Here is a 17855-nt window from a genome sequence, read left to right as displayed (position 1 = left end):
GCTCTCACTTAGAGAACCACAACTACGGTCTTGCTTGTCACTACCTCGCTACCTCCACTACATTTGTCAAAGTCAGTATGTAGAAAAAATATCATTGCTGATACTGAAACTCTGTCAGCTCTGTTATGATAAATTAAAGTTGTCTATTCTTGCTGCAGTAGTAAGACAACTCTAACAACAATAATAGCAAATGTTTCCTGCGCATAGAAAAGGTTTTGCTTTTGCCCATTTTTTTGACATAAAACAGTTTTTTATTCTATAAAAAAGTTGATCGTTGTAATTGCCTAAAGAGAAGTTTGATTTAGTTTTAGACTTATTACTAGATTCAACATATGAAAAAGTTGTTCAACAATTTGTTGCCTAAAGATTTCAGTGAAAGAGCAGAATATTGCAAGCCATTTGAACTTTATTACTATAAAGTGGCGTCATTATTTTATCACTTTTATGGAAGAATGGGTAAGACTATTTATTGCAATTAAAAGCACCTCTAGAAGTGGTTTCTTTTACTACTAAATAGTGTCTAAAAATTTGAGATCTTTAGCTCATAAAGGTGTTTAAATATTGTATACAACAGGGGTGACCAACATAGGGCTCTAGATTCACTGTGGCTCTTTGCCCCAACTTTGGTGGCTCTATGCTAAGTTACAAAATCATGTGCAGTACGCTAATAATATTCATTCTACAACTGATTCTCATCAGGAGTACATACACCAACAAGCTGCAAGGGTTGATCATAAGACATAAGGGGATTTCCCCTTATTGCTAGGGAAATTCTTCATGACTGTTCATTTGATTGGTTGCTGAGTGGTATGATAAACTGGTATACATTTCCCACACAGCATCCTTAAAGGTTGACTTGCAATAAAGTTCACATTACAGTTATTTGGTATCAAAAGATTCACCATGTCTTACTCTGTTGTGTTGTAGGTACCAAATATGTGGAAATGTGATTACAAGCTCTTAAAAGCTCAAAAACGAAAAGCCGCCGTAGATTGGAATCTCTTTATTTCGATGACGTAGCCATGAAATTTGGTTATTGTCTTGTCACGTGATGTTCTCACATGAATTGAAAGGCCGATAAAAAGCTCAATATAAAACTTATCGTAGCACTAGTTTATGACAAACACCTCGGGTTTTACCGAAGACCCCATATCAAATATAGATGCTTGCTACTTTACAGTTTTGTTTCGGTTTGGTCTAATTGGTAAGTCGAAATCTGATCATGTGACCTAATACTTCGCAAATAATTTCTGCAGCACTTTTCGATTATTACAAGTGACCAACAGGCTCGTCACGATTATCAGACAATGATATGTACTCCTTCAAGCTAAGGCTAAAAAATTAAACGAATTTTTACGGTAAGCTATAGGATATCACTGTTAAAAGTGACAGCATTACGATGACAATAAAACAAACGCGTAAGAACAATAGACATAGTTTTATTAAATGCGTGAAGTATATTTGTGAAAATATTTCGACGAATGAGGTTGCAAGAAAGTGTAAACAGAAACCATCTCTCGCAACTACGTCACGTTTGAGCCGTTTTGGAAAAAGAATCCAAACTACTGCGGTCTCGTGTGGCTGTGATCTTCTGTTCGTTTTTGAGCTTTGAAGAGCTTGTAATCACCTTTCCACATGTTTTGCACCTACAACAAAACAGAGTAAGACATGGTGAATCTTTTCATATCAAATAACTGTGATGTGAATTTTGTTGCAAGTCTGCAAGTCAACCTTCAAATAAGCATATATATATATATATATATATATATATATATATATATATATAAATTGTTTCCTCACCCCGGACACCCTGTATGGGTGGTAAATTCTGCTTTAACTCAGGTCTCCTACCAGAGACCTGGGAGTTTGAGCACTCGTCTCAAGATCTTAGCCGTTCCCAATAGCGCACTTTTCTGCAACTCACCTGAGTTGATTGTTGTTGGTATTTGGGCAAGCCACATTTTATGCGCCGGTGTTATTGCGCCCAGTGCCCCAATGACTACTGGGATTACAGTTGTTCTTACATTCCAGCATTTTTTAATTTCTTCTCCAAGAGGGAGATATTTTTCTACCTTTTCTTTTTCTTTGCTGGCTATATTGTAGTCATTGGGTACTGCTATATCTATTATAGTAGCCCTCTTGTTCTCCTTGTCTACCACCACTATATCTGGTTGGTTTGCTAGGACATGCTTGTCAGTTTGGATGTAGAAGTCCCAGAGGATCTTAGCGCGATCATTTTCATTCACCTTACCAGGAGCTTCCCACCAGTGTTGTGGTTTATTAAGGCCATACTCATCACATAGACTTCTATACACAATACCTGCAACATGATTATGCCGCTCAGTGTATGCGTTCCCTGCTAGCTGCCTGCATCCACTGATGATGTGTTGGATGGTCTCAGGTGCATCTTTGCACAGTCTGCATCTAGGATCGTCTCTAGTGTGATAGATTAGATTAGAACCTTAGATATTTGTTGATGGTAAGCACAAATATATAGCAAAATATACACAAAATGTACAAATGTAAGCACAATATATATATATATATATTGTGACTTACAATATATATATATATATATATATATATATATATATATATATATATATATGTGTATATATATCTGCGCTATCTGTCTGTATACAGGACAGATAGCGCAGTTGGTAAGGTATCGGGACCGTGATCATTAGGTCCTCGGTTCAAACCCCAACAACTGCACTTTTCTGGTGGTCCTTAGACAAGACCTTTGCTTGTATAACGTCTACAACCTCTATGATGAGTGCAATAACCAAAGCCATGCCGGCTCGGACGTCGCCCGGTCAAACAAGGTCCGCGCTGCCTGTAGCTGAACCAGGACAAGGCAGTGAAAAATGGGCTACTGGTTCAAAACGGATGAAATGGACTCGGACTGATAACACGGACCTCATGCAGTGCTACTTTATGAGTGAACCTCAAAAGTGGGGCTACATGGGAAGGATGCGTCAACTGTGGATAAACATGCGCCCTGAATTGCCACTAACCGCTAAGCAACTTGTAGCTCAGAGGAGTAACATAATCAAGCGGCACCTCATATCACAACTTGAGGTAGATGAAATTAAGGAAAAGTTCACCCAAGTAACCTCAACCAACGAGGAGTGCATATCAACACACACTGTCATGGATACACGAACATGTGTTGACTCACGGGCTGAAGAGGACATGCACTTGGACCTTGACCCAAGGGTGAAAGAGCTTGCGGAAAGTATCATCAACAAGATGTCAGCTGCTAATGATTATGGAAGCAGGGTACCACTACGAAGAGTTAGCAAGGCCATACCTAAGAAGCTGTTAGAAGACATTAACATGGCACTGGAGTCGATCTCAACTGGATCAATCAGTGAGACTAATGCCTTAATCTACAGTACAGCAACCGTCATCTTGGAGGAGATGGATATTAAGCCAATGCCAACAAGGCTTCAAGCCATTCCATCCTGGCAGCTGAGGCTACAAAATAAGATCAAGGACTTGCGCAAGAAAGTTAGTAGGCTCAGTGAGAGATCTAACCACAGTTTGGAGCGTCCAAAAAGGGAAGCCACAATAGAAGCTCTAGAATCTGCCAAACAGCGGCTAGTAGCACTCTCGGCACGACTGAAGCGGTACACCAAAGAGCGAGATAACAAGAGAATGAACAAACTGTTCATCAATAATCCATCTAGAGTGTATTCCCAGTTCAAAGGTGAACTGCAGAGGCCAATGTCTGAGCCTCCCCGATCTAGCACTTCAAAGTTCTGGAAGGACATCTGGGAGAAAGAGACCACTCATAACACCACTGCAAATTGGCTGAAGAGGCTTAAAGAGAACCAACAACACACTGTGGCTCAGCAAGGACTCACCATCAGCAAAGACGACATTAAGTGCAGAGTGCAGCGTATGAAAAACTGGGCAGCACCTGGCCATGACATGATTCAAGCCTTCTGGTTAAAGAAATTGACATCACTTCACACTAGAATGGCTAAGCAGATGGAATACCTAATAGAACAAGGTGACCATCCAGAATGGCTGACCAAAGGACGAACTGTGCTTCTGATAAAAGATCCAAAGCAGGGGCCGATTCCCAAAAACTATCGACCAATAACGTGCTTGCCCACCACTTGGAAACTGCTCTCAGGAATAGTTGCAGACAAACTGGAAGAGCACATGAGTCACTATATGACCAGTGCTCAGAAAGGAATTGGGCGCAACACCCGAGGAGCTAAACATCAGTTACTGGTGGATCGGACGGTCTGTCAAGACAGCAGGAGAAGGCAAACCAATCTTGCCATGGCTTGGATTGACTACAGAAAGGCCTATGACTCAATTCCCCATAGTTGGATACTTGAGTGCCTCAGTATGTACAATGTTCACCCTGCTCTTGTGGCATTCATCAAGATGTCAATGACCAAATGGAAGACGGAACTGGAGGCTAATGGCAAAAAGCTGGCGAGTGTACAAATTAAGCGAGGCATCTATCAAGGTGACTCCTTATCACCGCTGCTCTTCTGCATATGCCTAAACCCTCTAAGCAATATGCTGGAGGAGACTCAATATGGGTACCAGTTTAAGAGTGGCACCAAGATAAACCACCTCTTCTACATGGATGACATCAAGCTGTACGCTAACAAAGAAAGGGACATTGATTCGCTCATACACCTCACTCAGGTATACAGCAAGGACATCGGAATGACCTTCGGTATTGAGAAATGTGGAAGGCTAATTCTTAAGAAAGGCCATTCTATGCTCACAGATGGCCTAAGAATGCCAAATGGTACCATCAAAGATATAGAAGAAGGGTACAAGTACTTGGGGATTATGCAAAGCAACATCAACCACGAAGCCGAGGTACGTCACAAAGCCATTTCCGAATACAAGAAACGCCTTCGGCAGGTCTTACGGAGCCAGCTCAATGCCAAGAACCAAATCATGGCAATAAATACCTACGCACTGCCAGTAATAAGATATCCAGCAGGCATAATAAAGTGGACTGAGGAAGCCATCAAAGAAACAGATATAGCAACTCGTAAACTGCTGACCATGCATGGAGCACTCCACCCAAAATCTGATACTATTAGATTGTATCTTGATAGGAAAGATGGCGGTAGGGGACTCAAAAGTGTACAGCAGACAGTGAAAGAGGAGGAGCGAAGCATCAAAGCATATGCAGCCTCCATGGCCATCTCAGATAAGTTGCTAGCTGAATTTCAATCGGCTGCTCTCACAACGGACCTATGCCCTGATGATGAGGAAATTGACTGGCATACGAAACCTCTTCATGGTGCTTACCACCAACAAATATCTAAGGTTGGCGATCTTCACCAGACATATATGTGGCTGAACAAAGGAAACCTAACGGCCAATACAGAGTCGCTAATCATGGCAGCCCAGGAGCAAGTGCTCCCAACAAGGCAACTCCAAACGAAAATCTATCACACTAGAGACGATCCTAGATGCAGACTGTGCAAAGATGCACCTGAGACCATCCAACACATCATCAGTGGATGCAGACAGCTAGCAGGGAACGCATACACTGAGCGGCATAATCATGTCGCAGGTATTGTGTATAGAAGTCTATGTGATGAGTATGGCCTTAATAAACCACAACACTGGTGGGAAGCTCCTGGTAAGGTCAATGAAAATGACCGCGCTAAGATCCTCTGGGACTTCTACATCCAAACTGACAAGCATGTCCTAGCAAACCAACCAGATATAGTGGTGGTAGACAAGGAGAACAAGAGGGCTACTATAATAGATATAGCAGTACCCAATGACTACAATATAGCCAGCAAAGAAAAAGAAAAGGTAGAAAAATATCTCCCTCTTGGAGAAGAAATTGAAAAATGCTGGAATGTAAGAACAACCGTAATCCCAGTAGTGATTGGGGCACTGGGCGCAATAACACCGGCGCATAAAATGTGGCTTGCCCAAATACCAACAACAATCAACTCAGGTGAGTTGCAGAAAAGTGCGCTATTGGGAACAGCTAAGATCTTGAGACGAGTGCTCAAACTCCCAGGTCTCTGGTAGGAGACCCGAGTTAGAGCAGAATTTACCACCCATACGGGGTATCCGGGGTGAGGAAACAATTTTTAACAATTTTTTGTGTGAAACAACTAGATTGTCTCACAGACTTTAAGAAAGTCAATGTGCTGGCACCAGAGTGCTCAAATCACAAAAGTGATGAGCTTTGCACAAAGGCTAATAGTACCTCACCTCTCACAGAGTGCTCAACCAAACCGAAGTGAGGGAGCATATACTTATGCTACTACAGACAGTACTGTTTTGGCTATTGAAGCCTCATCAGTGCAGCTCAGAGCTCAGGCAAGGAATTATAATAGCACACCCCAAAATCATTAATTCGCGTAAGAGACTTGACTTGACAACTTACTTGCACTGAATGATTAGTTCTTGCTAGAAATGTTCTAAAATTTTGCTTTTCATTTTACCCTCTTCGTTGCAAAATGGGTAGGGAACATAAAAGCACAGCGTTGCAATGCCATGTATCACCATATTTGCAATCTTACGTATATTACTGAAAATGTGTAGAGTACATGTGCTTTGGAATTACAGCGATTACCAAGTCTCCGTGTACTTAGAAGATAGCTATGAGAAACTAACAATTGTTTATGATCTACGGCGCGGACGAGACACCGAAAAGCATACATTTTTACCAAAGACTCCATATGACTGGAACTTATTTAACACTGAAAGTAACTGGCACCTGCTCTGTCTGACTCACAAAGGAGAAAACAACCGGAGAGAGGTTTGCTTTAAATATTTAGTAGTAATCAAAGCTAAATATTCACTATTCATATACAAAAATCAAAAAAGTTTTTCATCCTTCATCCAATCCTCCATCTTTTCATTGGTCTGTTTGTTCGTACATTCATTTTTCCATAAACTGATATGAATGTCATGTGTCGAATAAAAAGATGAAAGGGACCGTCTTTTTAATCATTTGTTCATCTGTTCATTTGTTCAATCTTCAGCCCTATTCTGACTTTTCGACTTGTACAGCCTTCAGCCAAACATTAATTGCACAAATATTTCGCAGACAGAACATTTTGGATGGTCAAATGGATAACATATTTGACTACAGATTATAGGATTGTGGATTTGAATCATATAAATGTCAACATGCGTCTTTTAGTTTTGTCCATAATTTTAAGCCAGACTTCTTTTTTTGCGATTAATACTACTTATTCTTTTAATCTTTTTGCTACAGGGAGCATACAGCTTCAAAATGCTCAGTGTACTAAAGCAATCAGTATTGAAAGTTTTACCTCAGACATCACGGCAAGAAAGCTGCTAAATACATTCACTAATTTGATCAAGCTATTTTTACCAGGATTTTTAGAATTGTCTGTGAAATGCAGAATTTTCGTAACCATTCAAAACTTGTTTCTTGACATCATTTTACTAAATTAGTAAATAATAAAGAATCATTAAACTAGTTAGATAAGAAAGTGGGCTTTTTAACAAAACTGACTAACAAAACAAAGCCAAGCATTTGCCAAAATTTTTCATTATCTTGGAGTTCGTAAATGTTGTTATGTTTTTGTACCTGTATCTATCATTTTCATTTACTATAATAGCCATGCTGAGCAAAATTATAAAAACCTTGAATAGTGAAATATAGGGTTATACTTGGACATACGGATTTAATACACTTTGGGACTGAGCTCATATATCAATTTCTTCGTATCTCAAAGCGTTCAAATAACTAAATACAAATTAATCCTCTTTCATACTCGGAAAAAACCAGCTAAAACATTATAATGCAATAGAAAACATGTTTTTAATTGTTGTAATTAATTACCTAAGCTTATAAAGTAACCAATACCGAGTTAGTGGTTACATGTACTATTTGTTATAAAATATAACATTACTAAGTATAGTATGGTATGGAGTTCTTACCTCCGAGTTAAACATAACGACCAACAGAGAGTTTGTGAGAGACTCGACAGCAACATGTTTGGTACATTACATTCTTGTGATGCTTGCAACATACATGTAGCATAAACTTTAATTTTAACGTAAATGAATTTAGCTTACTGAACACACACTTAAAAATAAGGTTAATCGTACGAAACACCTATTTTGAATTTGGACTTTGTTTTCTTTCTTTTTTTCAGCTGGACACAATTTTTGCATATTTGGCCACTTACTAGCAGTAGCGAGAACAGGCTCGTATGCTTGTATCTCAAAATAATATTGAGAAAAAGCATTAGAGCTCAGAGAAAAGGGTTTGATACGTGTTCAATCTCTTGTATTCATCCTCGACATACCAAACAAGAAAGAATTAGGCTCAAAGTACATTCAACTGGGTAAACGTAGCCAGAGTACAATTGCTGAATGACATCAAATTTCCAGACAGGAGATCAGAGGAACAAATGATACATGCATATGTCTAAAGCTAAAAATCTAAATAAAAGAGACAGCAAAGAGACTTACCGACCAGCAGAACACAGAGTAAAAGAAACCCAAGAACCTAATATATATAATATGTTAGGAAATAGAGTGTGGTTAAAGTAAGGCATTAAAAGAAAGGAGAAAACTTTAAATTGGCATGCTGCTATTTGGGACCCAAAGCAAAGATTTTCGTACCCATTTGCTATAAAAACGAATTAGTTGGAAACCAATTGATGAGAATTTAGACAATTTGATTGGGCAGTAGATTGGGTAATTGCCAGCTAACAACACCAAAGAGTAACAAGTGGAAACTCGTATTACTCAACCATTTCTCCTAACGGCAGGATGCTTTGGCCTTTCTAAAAGCTACAGAGTCAGTAGTAGCTGGTGTCCTAGATTAAACAGTATTTTGTTAAATCGGTATGCTAAAACAGATCCACGCCAACCAAGGAGCGCAGTTCAAGAGTCAACCAATGACTGAGCTGCATTGATTCCGGGGTGTAAAAAAGTTCAACACTACATCATACCATTCTCAGGCCAATAGAGTATTACAGCAAAACAATTGGCAGCTAGGTGAATACTTCAGAGTGTTGCTGTTAAGCACGGGCCAAGAAAATTGGAACATATTATTTCTCCAGCAAATGAGGGCGTACCGGGATAGGCGACAAGGACACAGGAGGAGACAAACCGAAGAGACTCCGAGGAGACACACATGTTAATGCTTGGAAAAAAGTTGCGCTTGCCGATTCAGCTGAAGCACCATCATCTACTTATGGAGTTTCAGCCAACACTTGAGTATGTGGTAGAGTTACTTTAATCTTTTCACTGCCGCCCATATACAAATTTAGGTATGAGCCCAGTGCCAGCCATTTTGCAAAAAGTTGCCAATATTGCTTCATGATATGTATACAATATTTTGCAATTTCAAAACTCCACCTAAAATTTTTTCGTTACATACTTTATTTTTCCAACATTTTAGCCAACACCGCTATGCAAAAAACTTCAATGTATCTATACTTTGTGCGATGATAAAGCTATGTAAAGCTGAGGTCGCTTCGAAGCTAAAATGATTCTCCACAATGTTCTTTACAAAACTATTACTTTCACCACTAGCAGAGTCAGTGCTGCTACTTTAATTGTGGGTATAATCACAAAAATCTGAATCTGAATTGGCTATAATGTCATCAACATAAGTAATTACCTGCTATCCGACTCATGTGTTACTTAACAAAACTTACACAAAAAATGTTCGTTGTTATGATGGAAATTCTCACACAAAAATTTTAAATTGGTCGTCACTGTAAGCTAATTTTATAGGTAGATCTTTGGACAACACTATCAATATCATAAAAGTCTTAAAGGTCGTGGGTTATCTTGTCAACAGATAATAAAATTAAGTTACTACGAAATTGCTAGAAAAGTCGCAAAAATGCGTCTACAGCCCTCGACCATAAAAAACACATAAATGCGTCTACGACATCAAAAGGGTTAAAGGCTGGAAGATGTACACACCAATCTCTGGCAGTGACAGATAGAAATAAGACAGGATGACTAGAAGGAGCCATCTCTTGGAGACTTGGTTTGAATGGTAAACAAGTAGCTGATTATGGGAGGTAACCTTGAATTGTAAGCCAGGCTTGTGGATCCATACCAGGTCATAAAGGTCTAACTCAGTCACACATATTTTGTAGAGTGACAGTAACAATCTTCTAATCAAAGCAAAGGCCTGCTGAAACCTTACTATGCTTGGCTAAAAATTTTGAGACTTGCCAGAATAGAGCCTCTTAGAGGCCTCAACATAGAGGAGGCTGAAACAGGCAACAAAAATCTGAAGCTTTGACTAGAGGAAATGCTGAGGTTGTTTCCTCCTAAAACAAACGCTTTGAATGGTGAGAGCCAGAACACAGCACAAAAACTCTTTTGGAGGAACCCAGAACAATAAACACAAATGACAAAGATATCGCTGTTTTGGCACAACCAGCCCAGCTCAAAGGCCCGGAAAACTGGCTCAATCAGTCACCCAGCCTAATCCTTGATCGGCTTAGAAAAACCAGAAAGTTTGATTAGCACGATGAGTAAGCCTGTCTCAACATACCGTCAGCCAGTATCATGCAATTTTGACGCAAATGTACTGAGACAAAAATAAAGGATCCAAGCTCAAAAATAAGCTATTAAGTAGCCATTTCTAATTTTAAGTGCTGTTTAGCTAGTTCAGCATCCATATGTTTTCTTGGTATTCCTCTACCAAGCTGATCACAGCCGTTTCATCATGTCACTATAAAATCTCAGCAAAGTGAGCAGAATAATTCTCTTAAAGAAATGCTTTACCATTTGGGACACTTAGAGGCGGCTTAGAAAAAAACAGCTAAAAAGCCTCCTAGACTCAAACGAGGAGTCTGTGAGCATGTGTTAAACCGCGGTCACGACAGACTTGAAATATGCAGAAGGTCTTTCAATGAGGAGAACACTAGAGATGTATAGTGTCCTGGCTAAACTGAATCTGTGGGGAAAAATTACAGGAATGCTCATGTTGACTCACACCTGGTTGGCCCTTAGACCTCTAGCACAACTGGCCTAATGCATAGTTGAAGGAGCAACCCAAAGGACTGAAAGATTGTCGAGCAGAAGATTTAGCGCTTTGAGGACAAGGCAAGGCAGCACCGACTCTGGGCCCAGCTGATCAGGACTTTAGGTTTCATAATAAAAAACCTTGTGACCTCTATGGTAAGGATAATGCAATGGCAAAATATAGCAAATTGACCACCGAGCCAGCAGCTGAGACACTGACCCGTTGCCAAGACTAAATGAACCGAACCACTTGCGCCCGAGCTGGCACTGATTGAACTGACTGGTTACCGAGCCAGCTATTCTGGAAAATAGGCAGAGCTTCCCAGCTTTGACAATATATAAAGAGCCTAACAAACGGAGAGTGGCAGAACCTTGGAAAGCCGTATTACATGCAGTTGTTGTTGAGCATACATATACTGTGATTATTTATACATTTTTCACAAATATATATACTGCCTGATATACTCCAAGCAGTGTGGTACTTTGGGGAGCAGTAAATGTTCACTGTAGATCTTTGACACATACTCGTGCGACAAGATGAAAATACAAAATACAAGTGCGAGCAATGTATTTTGCACTGTCGGGTGGGGATCTGGGATCAGGTGTTAAAAATAAAACCTAATATCTTCTCTACTAGATCTTTTTGAAGACATAAGTAATCAAAAGCTTTGTCATTTATCAAAAACTATTGTAAAAAAACACGAATAAGCCCCAAAATGTTTTAACCTAATTCTTAATTAAACAAGTTGTACTATTTAACAAGTTAAAAATGATTTTTTTCAGACCAAGATCTACTTTGACGGACGTCGTGCAGGCCAGAAAGCTGTTGATTCGAATATGGGTTTACGTTCTGTGGCCATACAATCACTTGGACTAGGTGAAATTTATATATGCCGTGGCTCCAGCCATTATACTCCTATTGATTAAGTGGTTTCCTTTTAAAAGTGATGTAAAAGTGTTTGGCTAGGCATCTTTGCAAAATACGTAATAGATTCACCTTCTAAATCATGATAAAAACAAGAACTTATAAGACAGCCATTTCAAATATTTTATTACTAAAAAAGATGAGCTAAATACCGCTGCAACAGTAATGGCCACCGTCAAACTTATTTGTATATAGTCAGTGCTAAACACTTTAGCTTTTATATTATTACTTTGTTTAATAAAACTAAATAAAACAGTTGGATCAACTAAAGACCACCAAGTCATACCTTTTTAAAAATTGTATTATTTTGGTAATGGTAATTTTTATTAATATTACATTAATTTTTTTGTTGGTTCTCAATTATTTCTTGAAACAAATTCAAATTGTGTGTGTAAAATTACTTTTGAATATGAAGATGCATTTCAAATACCATAATTAAAATAATACCATCTAAATGCCATATTTGGTATTTAGATGCTACTCAATCAGTTATATAAAACCCTGTATAGCAAATATATAAACTGTGAAAGCACTTTTACAATATTGTAGCCTAGGAATATGTGTGGGAAAAAATGTAGGCTGTTTTATGTACTCTACAGCACCCAGTGTTCAATTACCGGAATTCTCAAATGTTTTGCTATGGCCAAGTCTGTATTAGTTTGCACAAACAAAGAGATAAAAGGGTACAACACTCTTATGTACTTTGTTTTACATAAAAGTTATGTCACATGCCAGTGGCCATAAAGAGTCAACCAATTACCTGTGGTATCATTTTCAAAGTCATCGTTAATACAAACATACCGATAGTAATAGTACATTATGTTTCAAAAACCTGCTGAGATCTGACCTGCAACTACATGCATGTATTGTAAGAAAAGTTGCTGACTGTGAAATTTAACCTTCATATTTACCTTATTTTTAAAGTACGGGTAAACAAATTTTAATGGTTGCCATGTTGTTAGTGAATTCAAACAAAAGTAGACACACATTTAACATAAACACAATATAACATAAACATAACATAAGTAATGGCATGCTTCTGTCATGTAAGGTTAGAAGACTACAATGTTTGGTAGTGTTCTCATGTTCTAGCAGTTTTTTATAAGCTACCTTGGGTGGTTCTAACCCTTATCAAGGGCTTCTTCTGGAACTTTCAGATTAACCCGAAGGGATGCATTTTGCAACACACCCAGTCTGACCGAGCCAGGTAGTTATTTCACTTGCCCAATGTGCAAAGGACAGTTCTTTAACATGCCCACATTGTTAGTGTGGCATTAAGCAGGGCTCAAACCACCAACCCTATGGTTGAAAGTTGAAGGCGCTACCACTACACCACACTGGCACCCCTAATATAACATAATATAAAATAAACTTTTTTCACGTAAATTCTTTTTAACAGAATGAATTACTGTAAAGTTTTTGCTTTTTGTTATGTAAAACTTGTTATATACCATGAGGTGTCAAATCAGTGCAAGCTCTGAAATTTGATGTGAATGATGCTAGTTCTATAGTTAGCTTTAAAATAAAGTTTCCTCTCTTGCCAAATTTGGGAGAGAAAGCAACACCTAAGGCTATCTCTGACTTATATACTAATACTCTGACAGTGTAGCGTGTTGAGAGAAATTGTCAGGTTTTATGATAAAGCGCAGTGAATAAGTAGCCATACAATTATTCAGAAAGGCATATAGCGGTCGATTACTGCAGGTGTCAGAGTGCCGGTCTATCAATCTAAATGCCACAAGTTGTAGCCTTGCAAAAGGTAATCTTTTATCCTTACCTTTTATTGAAAAAACGGACATACAGACAGATGTCGCTGTTACTATGTTAAATGTATAAAAACTGTGCAAAATCTTGTAAACTTTTCTTTTTAAAGTTTTGCAAAAGGACATCAAGTAATTTAAACTTTTAGTAAGGGGCAATATGATTTAATTCTCACCTGCAGCGATATCCACAAAATGATTTGAATTGCTGAATGTAGAAAGAAAGTAGTATTTTTGATATAATGCTCCCGTTCATTTTCTTCATCCAAACAAAGTGAAAAAACTTTCTCGAATTGCAAAAGTAAAATTAAAATTTCTGAATATTTACCTAAACTTAACTTCAGGTAGAAAAACATGTGTAAGCACCAGTGCAAATAGTAAACTAGATAATATCTTTATTGCAATAAAAGTAACGCCTACAGTCTGTTCTCCGTTTGTCATTCTGTCCATTGTTTGGAGAAAGATGGCTTTCAACAAGATTTAAAGGCGCAATTATTAACTTTCAAGGCTGTCACTCTAACACCGGAACCAACCGACAGACTACTTTCTAAAGGTCCAAAAACACTAAGCAATTTTATTGCGTGCGTCATGAGGAGCACGGAGATATTGCTGGCCTGTGCCTAAACCAACTTGAGTGGTTCACCAGTAAACAATAATGCGGGCGTGTTCACAAACTGTCAATAAAATTCCGTATCATTAGTTTCTTCGAAGTTGTTAATAAAGTTAGCTAAGTCAAAATGGCATTGTCTAGGCAATGACGTAACCAACTTCCGCTTTTGTTATTAGACCTATCTCACTTTTATGGATTGTTCACTACAAAAATACATAAGAAAAATTGCTTTTTGTATTTTTAGCAGTAATATTTTACGATTTTTACATATAGTTTACTTTATAGCAGTTTTTTTATACAATAAATATTTACTATTCTCACAATGGTCAACCTGCGCAGCGATTGACTACCAAATGTTGGTTTTCAACTGGGTTTCTTTGTAACCATTGTGTGTTGTATCATACAGGACTGGTTCTGTTGTAATTAAATCTATTAACAATTCAGCGTCGCTTTGATAATATTTCAATCGTAACTAAATAGCGAAATGTTGTTGCTGTACATTGGTGAACATCGCTATGAAAAAAATTACCAGCCATTGAATTGCATTCTGGGTGAAACCAACTAATCCAAATGCATGTCGCATGCGATAAAGTTGTGATAGCGTTATAACTTTGCATGAGCTGTCTGAACGATTTCTAGCGCAGATTGGCGAGAAAGACCAGAGCTCCTGGAAGTCTTATTCTACGCAGTTATTTGTAAACGCAATACCATTGTTTGTATTATATATTTGAGAAATATATATATTTACTACTTGAATGTCCTGCATTGCACGGGTAGGTAAAGCAGCTTATTAACATTACATTACTTTATCTACTACATTACCTTAACACTACAATACTCTCATCTGTTTACAAACTGTTTTTATTACCCGTACAACGCCAGGGCATTTACTTAGTGAGGTTACCTGCTAATCGTTACTGGTGATGCAAAGTTGTTATGTGTATATTAATTGCTGTAATGAATATTGCCACCATTACTGACCACTATGCTTAAGTGAATCCTATAGTCTAATGGATAAGTGTAATGCTTCTGTTACTGGAGGTTTTAAGATCCTCCCGGAAGCGGATTGTTCATTGATAGATTTTAATCTCTACAAGTCGAAACAGGAATGAAAACTAAAAGACCAATGAAAAGACAAACACTCTTATAGAAACAGATTGGTTGATAGGGGTTTGTTTCCTTGTGAAACAAGTAGAGGAACTCGATCTGGTCCTTTAGAGATTGATGAAAGGCTGCAACACAAATACATGGGTTCTAGTGCTTTGTGCATAAAGTGGTCTGCAAATATTTAACTGTTATATACTGTCATAAAGCTTTATTTTCAGGTAGACCTAGAGATTCTGGATATTTGATATACCAACCTAAAGATATGGATTTCTATAACTTGAAGCACTTTGCGTATGTTGTAACAGATCAACAAGCAACAGAACTATATAACAATTACTGCGGATCATTCAGTCGTAAGGTTTTAAGTAAAATTACGTTTTTCCTAGCACTATGCGCTAGAAATGATACATTTAAACTCTTATTAAAACATTGGTGAAAAGTGCTAAGCAGTAAGCATTTTACTCTTGCCTATTAGGTTTTCACTTAAAAGGAAAATGTGTTTTTATCACGCCTTATCGTGTCTATTTATGTTCATTCTATTATATGGACCACCGTTTTGCCAGTTGAGTTGTCTTTTGACATGTTTCTGAATGGAAAATTTATAATTTACTAGACAATGTAATTGTTTTAATAGCTTTTAGAAGCTGTGCAAAATTATAAATATCATGTGAATCATAACTGAAAACTCCAACTGCTCTCTTTTAGTTAGGAATTTTTTTACCATTTTTAGCTACTAGTTTTGTCTATTTTGCTTCAGACTTTTCCTTTACCGGTTGATGTCTATTTATATTTTATTTTAATGTCTCAATTCCGTCTTTAGGAACATGACATTCAAATCTCATCAGAATTTGATCTCAATCTGTATAAAGTCTGAATGTACTGGCATGCAAATAGCTAGTTTCACCTAAATAACCTCTTTATTAACTAAATTAAAAAATATATCAAAGGACAGTCTTTTGACATGTAAATTAGCTTGTTTACTCATAGTTTTCCTGTGATAGTTTCCAAAATGTTTCAATTCTACACTATTATAGGCACTGAAGCTGTAAAATCAACCTTGCTTTAAGTAGCCTTTCAAGCGCTTAATGTATTTAAGTCTATTGGAGTACAAAATCTAAAAGTCAATAGGTGACAATCAGTCAGTCAAGAAATTTATATTACCGTATAACTTCTGATTGAATGCCACCTCCAATTGACCGCCACTATTATAGTGGCGGTAATAGAAGAAAGATTGAAAGATAGAGTTCCATGGCATTCAATAAGAGGTTTGACAGTAGCTGTAATTGGCTCACTGTTTCAAAGTCATTCAAAAAAGGTGTTTTAATTCATTTTATTTAATTTAATTGCTTTATTTAATTCAAATTAATAGAATTAATACTGTAATTTAAATAGAAGCGTTCTCATAGTTCTTCAGTTTTGAGCTACAGAATCACGGTCAGTATTCAAAGATGCTGCTTTGCTGCATTCACATGTTATTAATGTCTCAAGTCAACAATTAATAAGTGACAACATTATTGGTTCATTGATTGAATTTAAAAGTATGCTTAGTTGCGCCTTGTTATTAGTAAGCAGAATTGCATTTTTTTATCTGGTAAGATTCTATTTCAGTAAAGAGTCTATCAACCCTACATTTAGTAACTTGGTATAAACTGACCAGCAATCGTTTTTTTACAGCTCTGACTATCTGGAGACCAGCTGGTCGATTCCAAACGATTTGGGTTGATCTGCCCGAGGTCTATGACAGCCCGTATATAACTGTTGAAAAATCTGATATACCTGGTCAGTACACTTTTTATTTATTTTGTTTTTGCAGTTAGTAGTGAGAATTTAATATTTATCTTTAAATTAATAAATATTTGCAGGAAGGACGATTCTTACGGCATCATATCCCAGAGCAAATACATTCAGATGCACTGTTCGTCACATTTTTCCAAAGCCAGTTCTATTTTGGAGAGTAAGCTTTATACACACTAATGTTGTAAAGATCTATTGTATCAGCTTTACAAGTCTATCAGTGTCATCTCATGCCTGAATTATCGATTGTTTATTAATAGCTTAACCGGACAGGTGACCAGCAGTACGAGCTAGGAAATAACTTACCTGGTTGGAACGCAAGACAGATCTCTTTCAAAACGGCTCTCACTCATTCTGTAAATACCTTTGCTTGGGAACTTACCATTCGAATTTTACCTGGTAAACTAGTCTTTTCAGTTATAGCTAGCTCATGACCTGACTTGCAAAAAATCTGAACATTGCTAATGTGGATTTATAAAGAATAGAAGTTTATTGTACAGAGGTGGTCCTGTTTAGTTATTTTATTTTATTTTAAAATGTTATTTCAAATGACTTATGAACCTATATGTATAACCTATTATTAGTGTAAAACAATTAAAATAATGATTAAAATGGTCACCAATCATTGTAGTTACATAATGCTTTGTTGAAGTAAAACACAAAAATATAA

The 17855-nt window shown here is 37.5% G+C and overlaps 2 protein-coding genes across 3 annotated transcripts in view; one reads left to right on the top strand and one right to left on the bottom strand.

The window, feature by feature from the left end:
• LOC137400846 (streptococcal hemagglutinin-like) overlaps nt 1-9135 on the bottom strand; it is a 26936-nt gene extending 17801 nt beyond the window's left edge. Inside the window, exon 1 of the mRNA XM_068087189.1 lies at nt 9075-9135. Within this exon, the coding sequence (XP_067943290.1) occupies nt 9075-9135 (61 nt within the window). The remainder of the gene's footprint in view (nt 1-9074) is intronic.
• The window catches only part of LOC137400348 (uncharacterized), a 26533-nt gene extending 8678 nt beyond the window's left edge, over nt 1-17855 (top strand). The window contains exons 1-5 of one of the 2 annotated variants that reach the window (XM_068086675.1): nt 6616-6772; nt 15610-15744; nt 17066-17170; nt 17254-17345; nt 17446-17855. In XM_068086675.1, coding sequence (XP_067942776.1) covers nt 15654-15744; nt 17066-17170; nt 17254-17345; nt 17446-17619 — 462 coding nt within the window. In that variant the 5' untranslated portion in view covers nt 6616-6772; nt 15610-15653 and the 3' untranslated portion in view covers nt 17620-17855. Of the gene's footprint in view, nt 1-6615; nt 6773-15609; nt 15745-17065; nt 17171-17253; nt 17346-17445 lie in introns of those variants that run through there. The other variant, XM_068086677.1, reaches the window with a different exon arrangement.

Source organism: Watersipora subatra, chromosome 7 (genome assembly GCF_963576615.1).
Source record: "Watersipora subatra chromosome 7, tzWatSuba1.1, whole genome shotgun sequence".
NCBI lineage: Eukaryota > Metazoa > Bryozoa > Gymnolaemata > Cheilostomatida > Watersiporidae > Watersipora > Watersipora subatra.
Note: the sequence above shows the minus strand (reverse complement) of the source record. Positions and strands in the feature narration are given on the sequence as shown.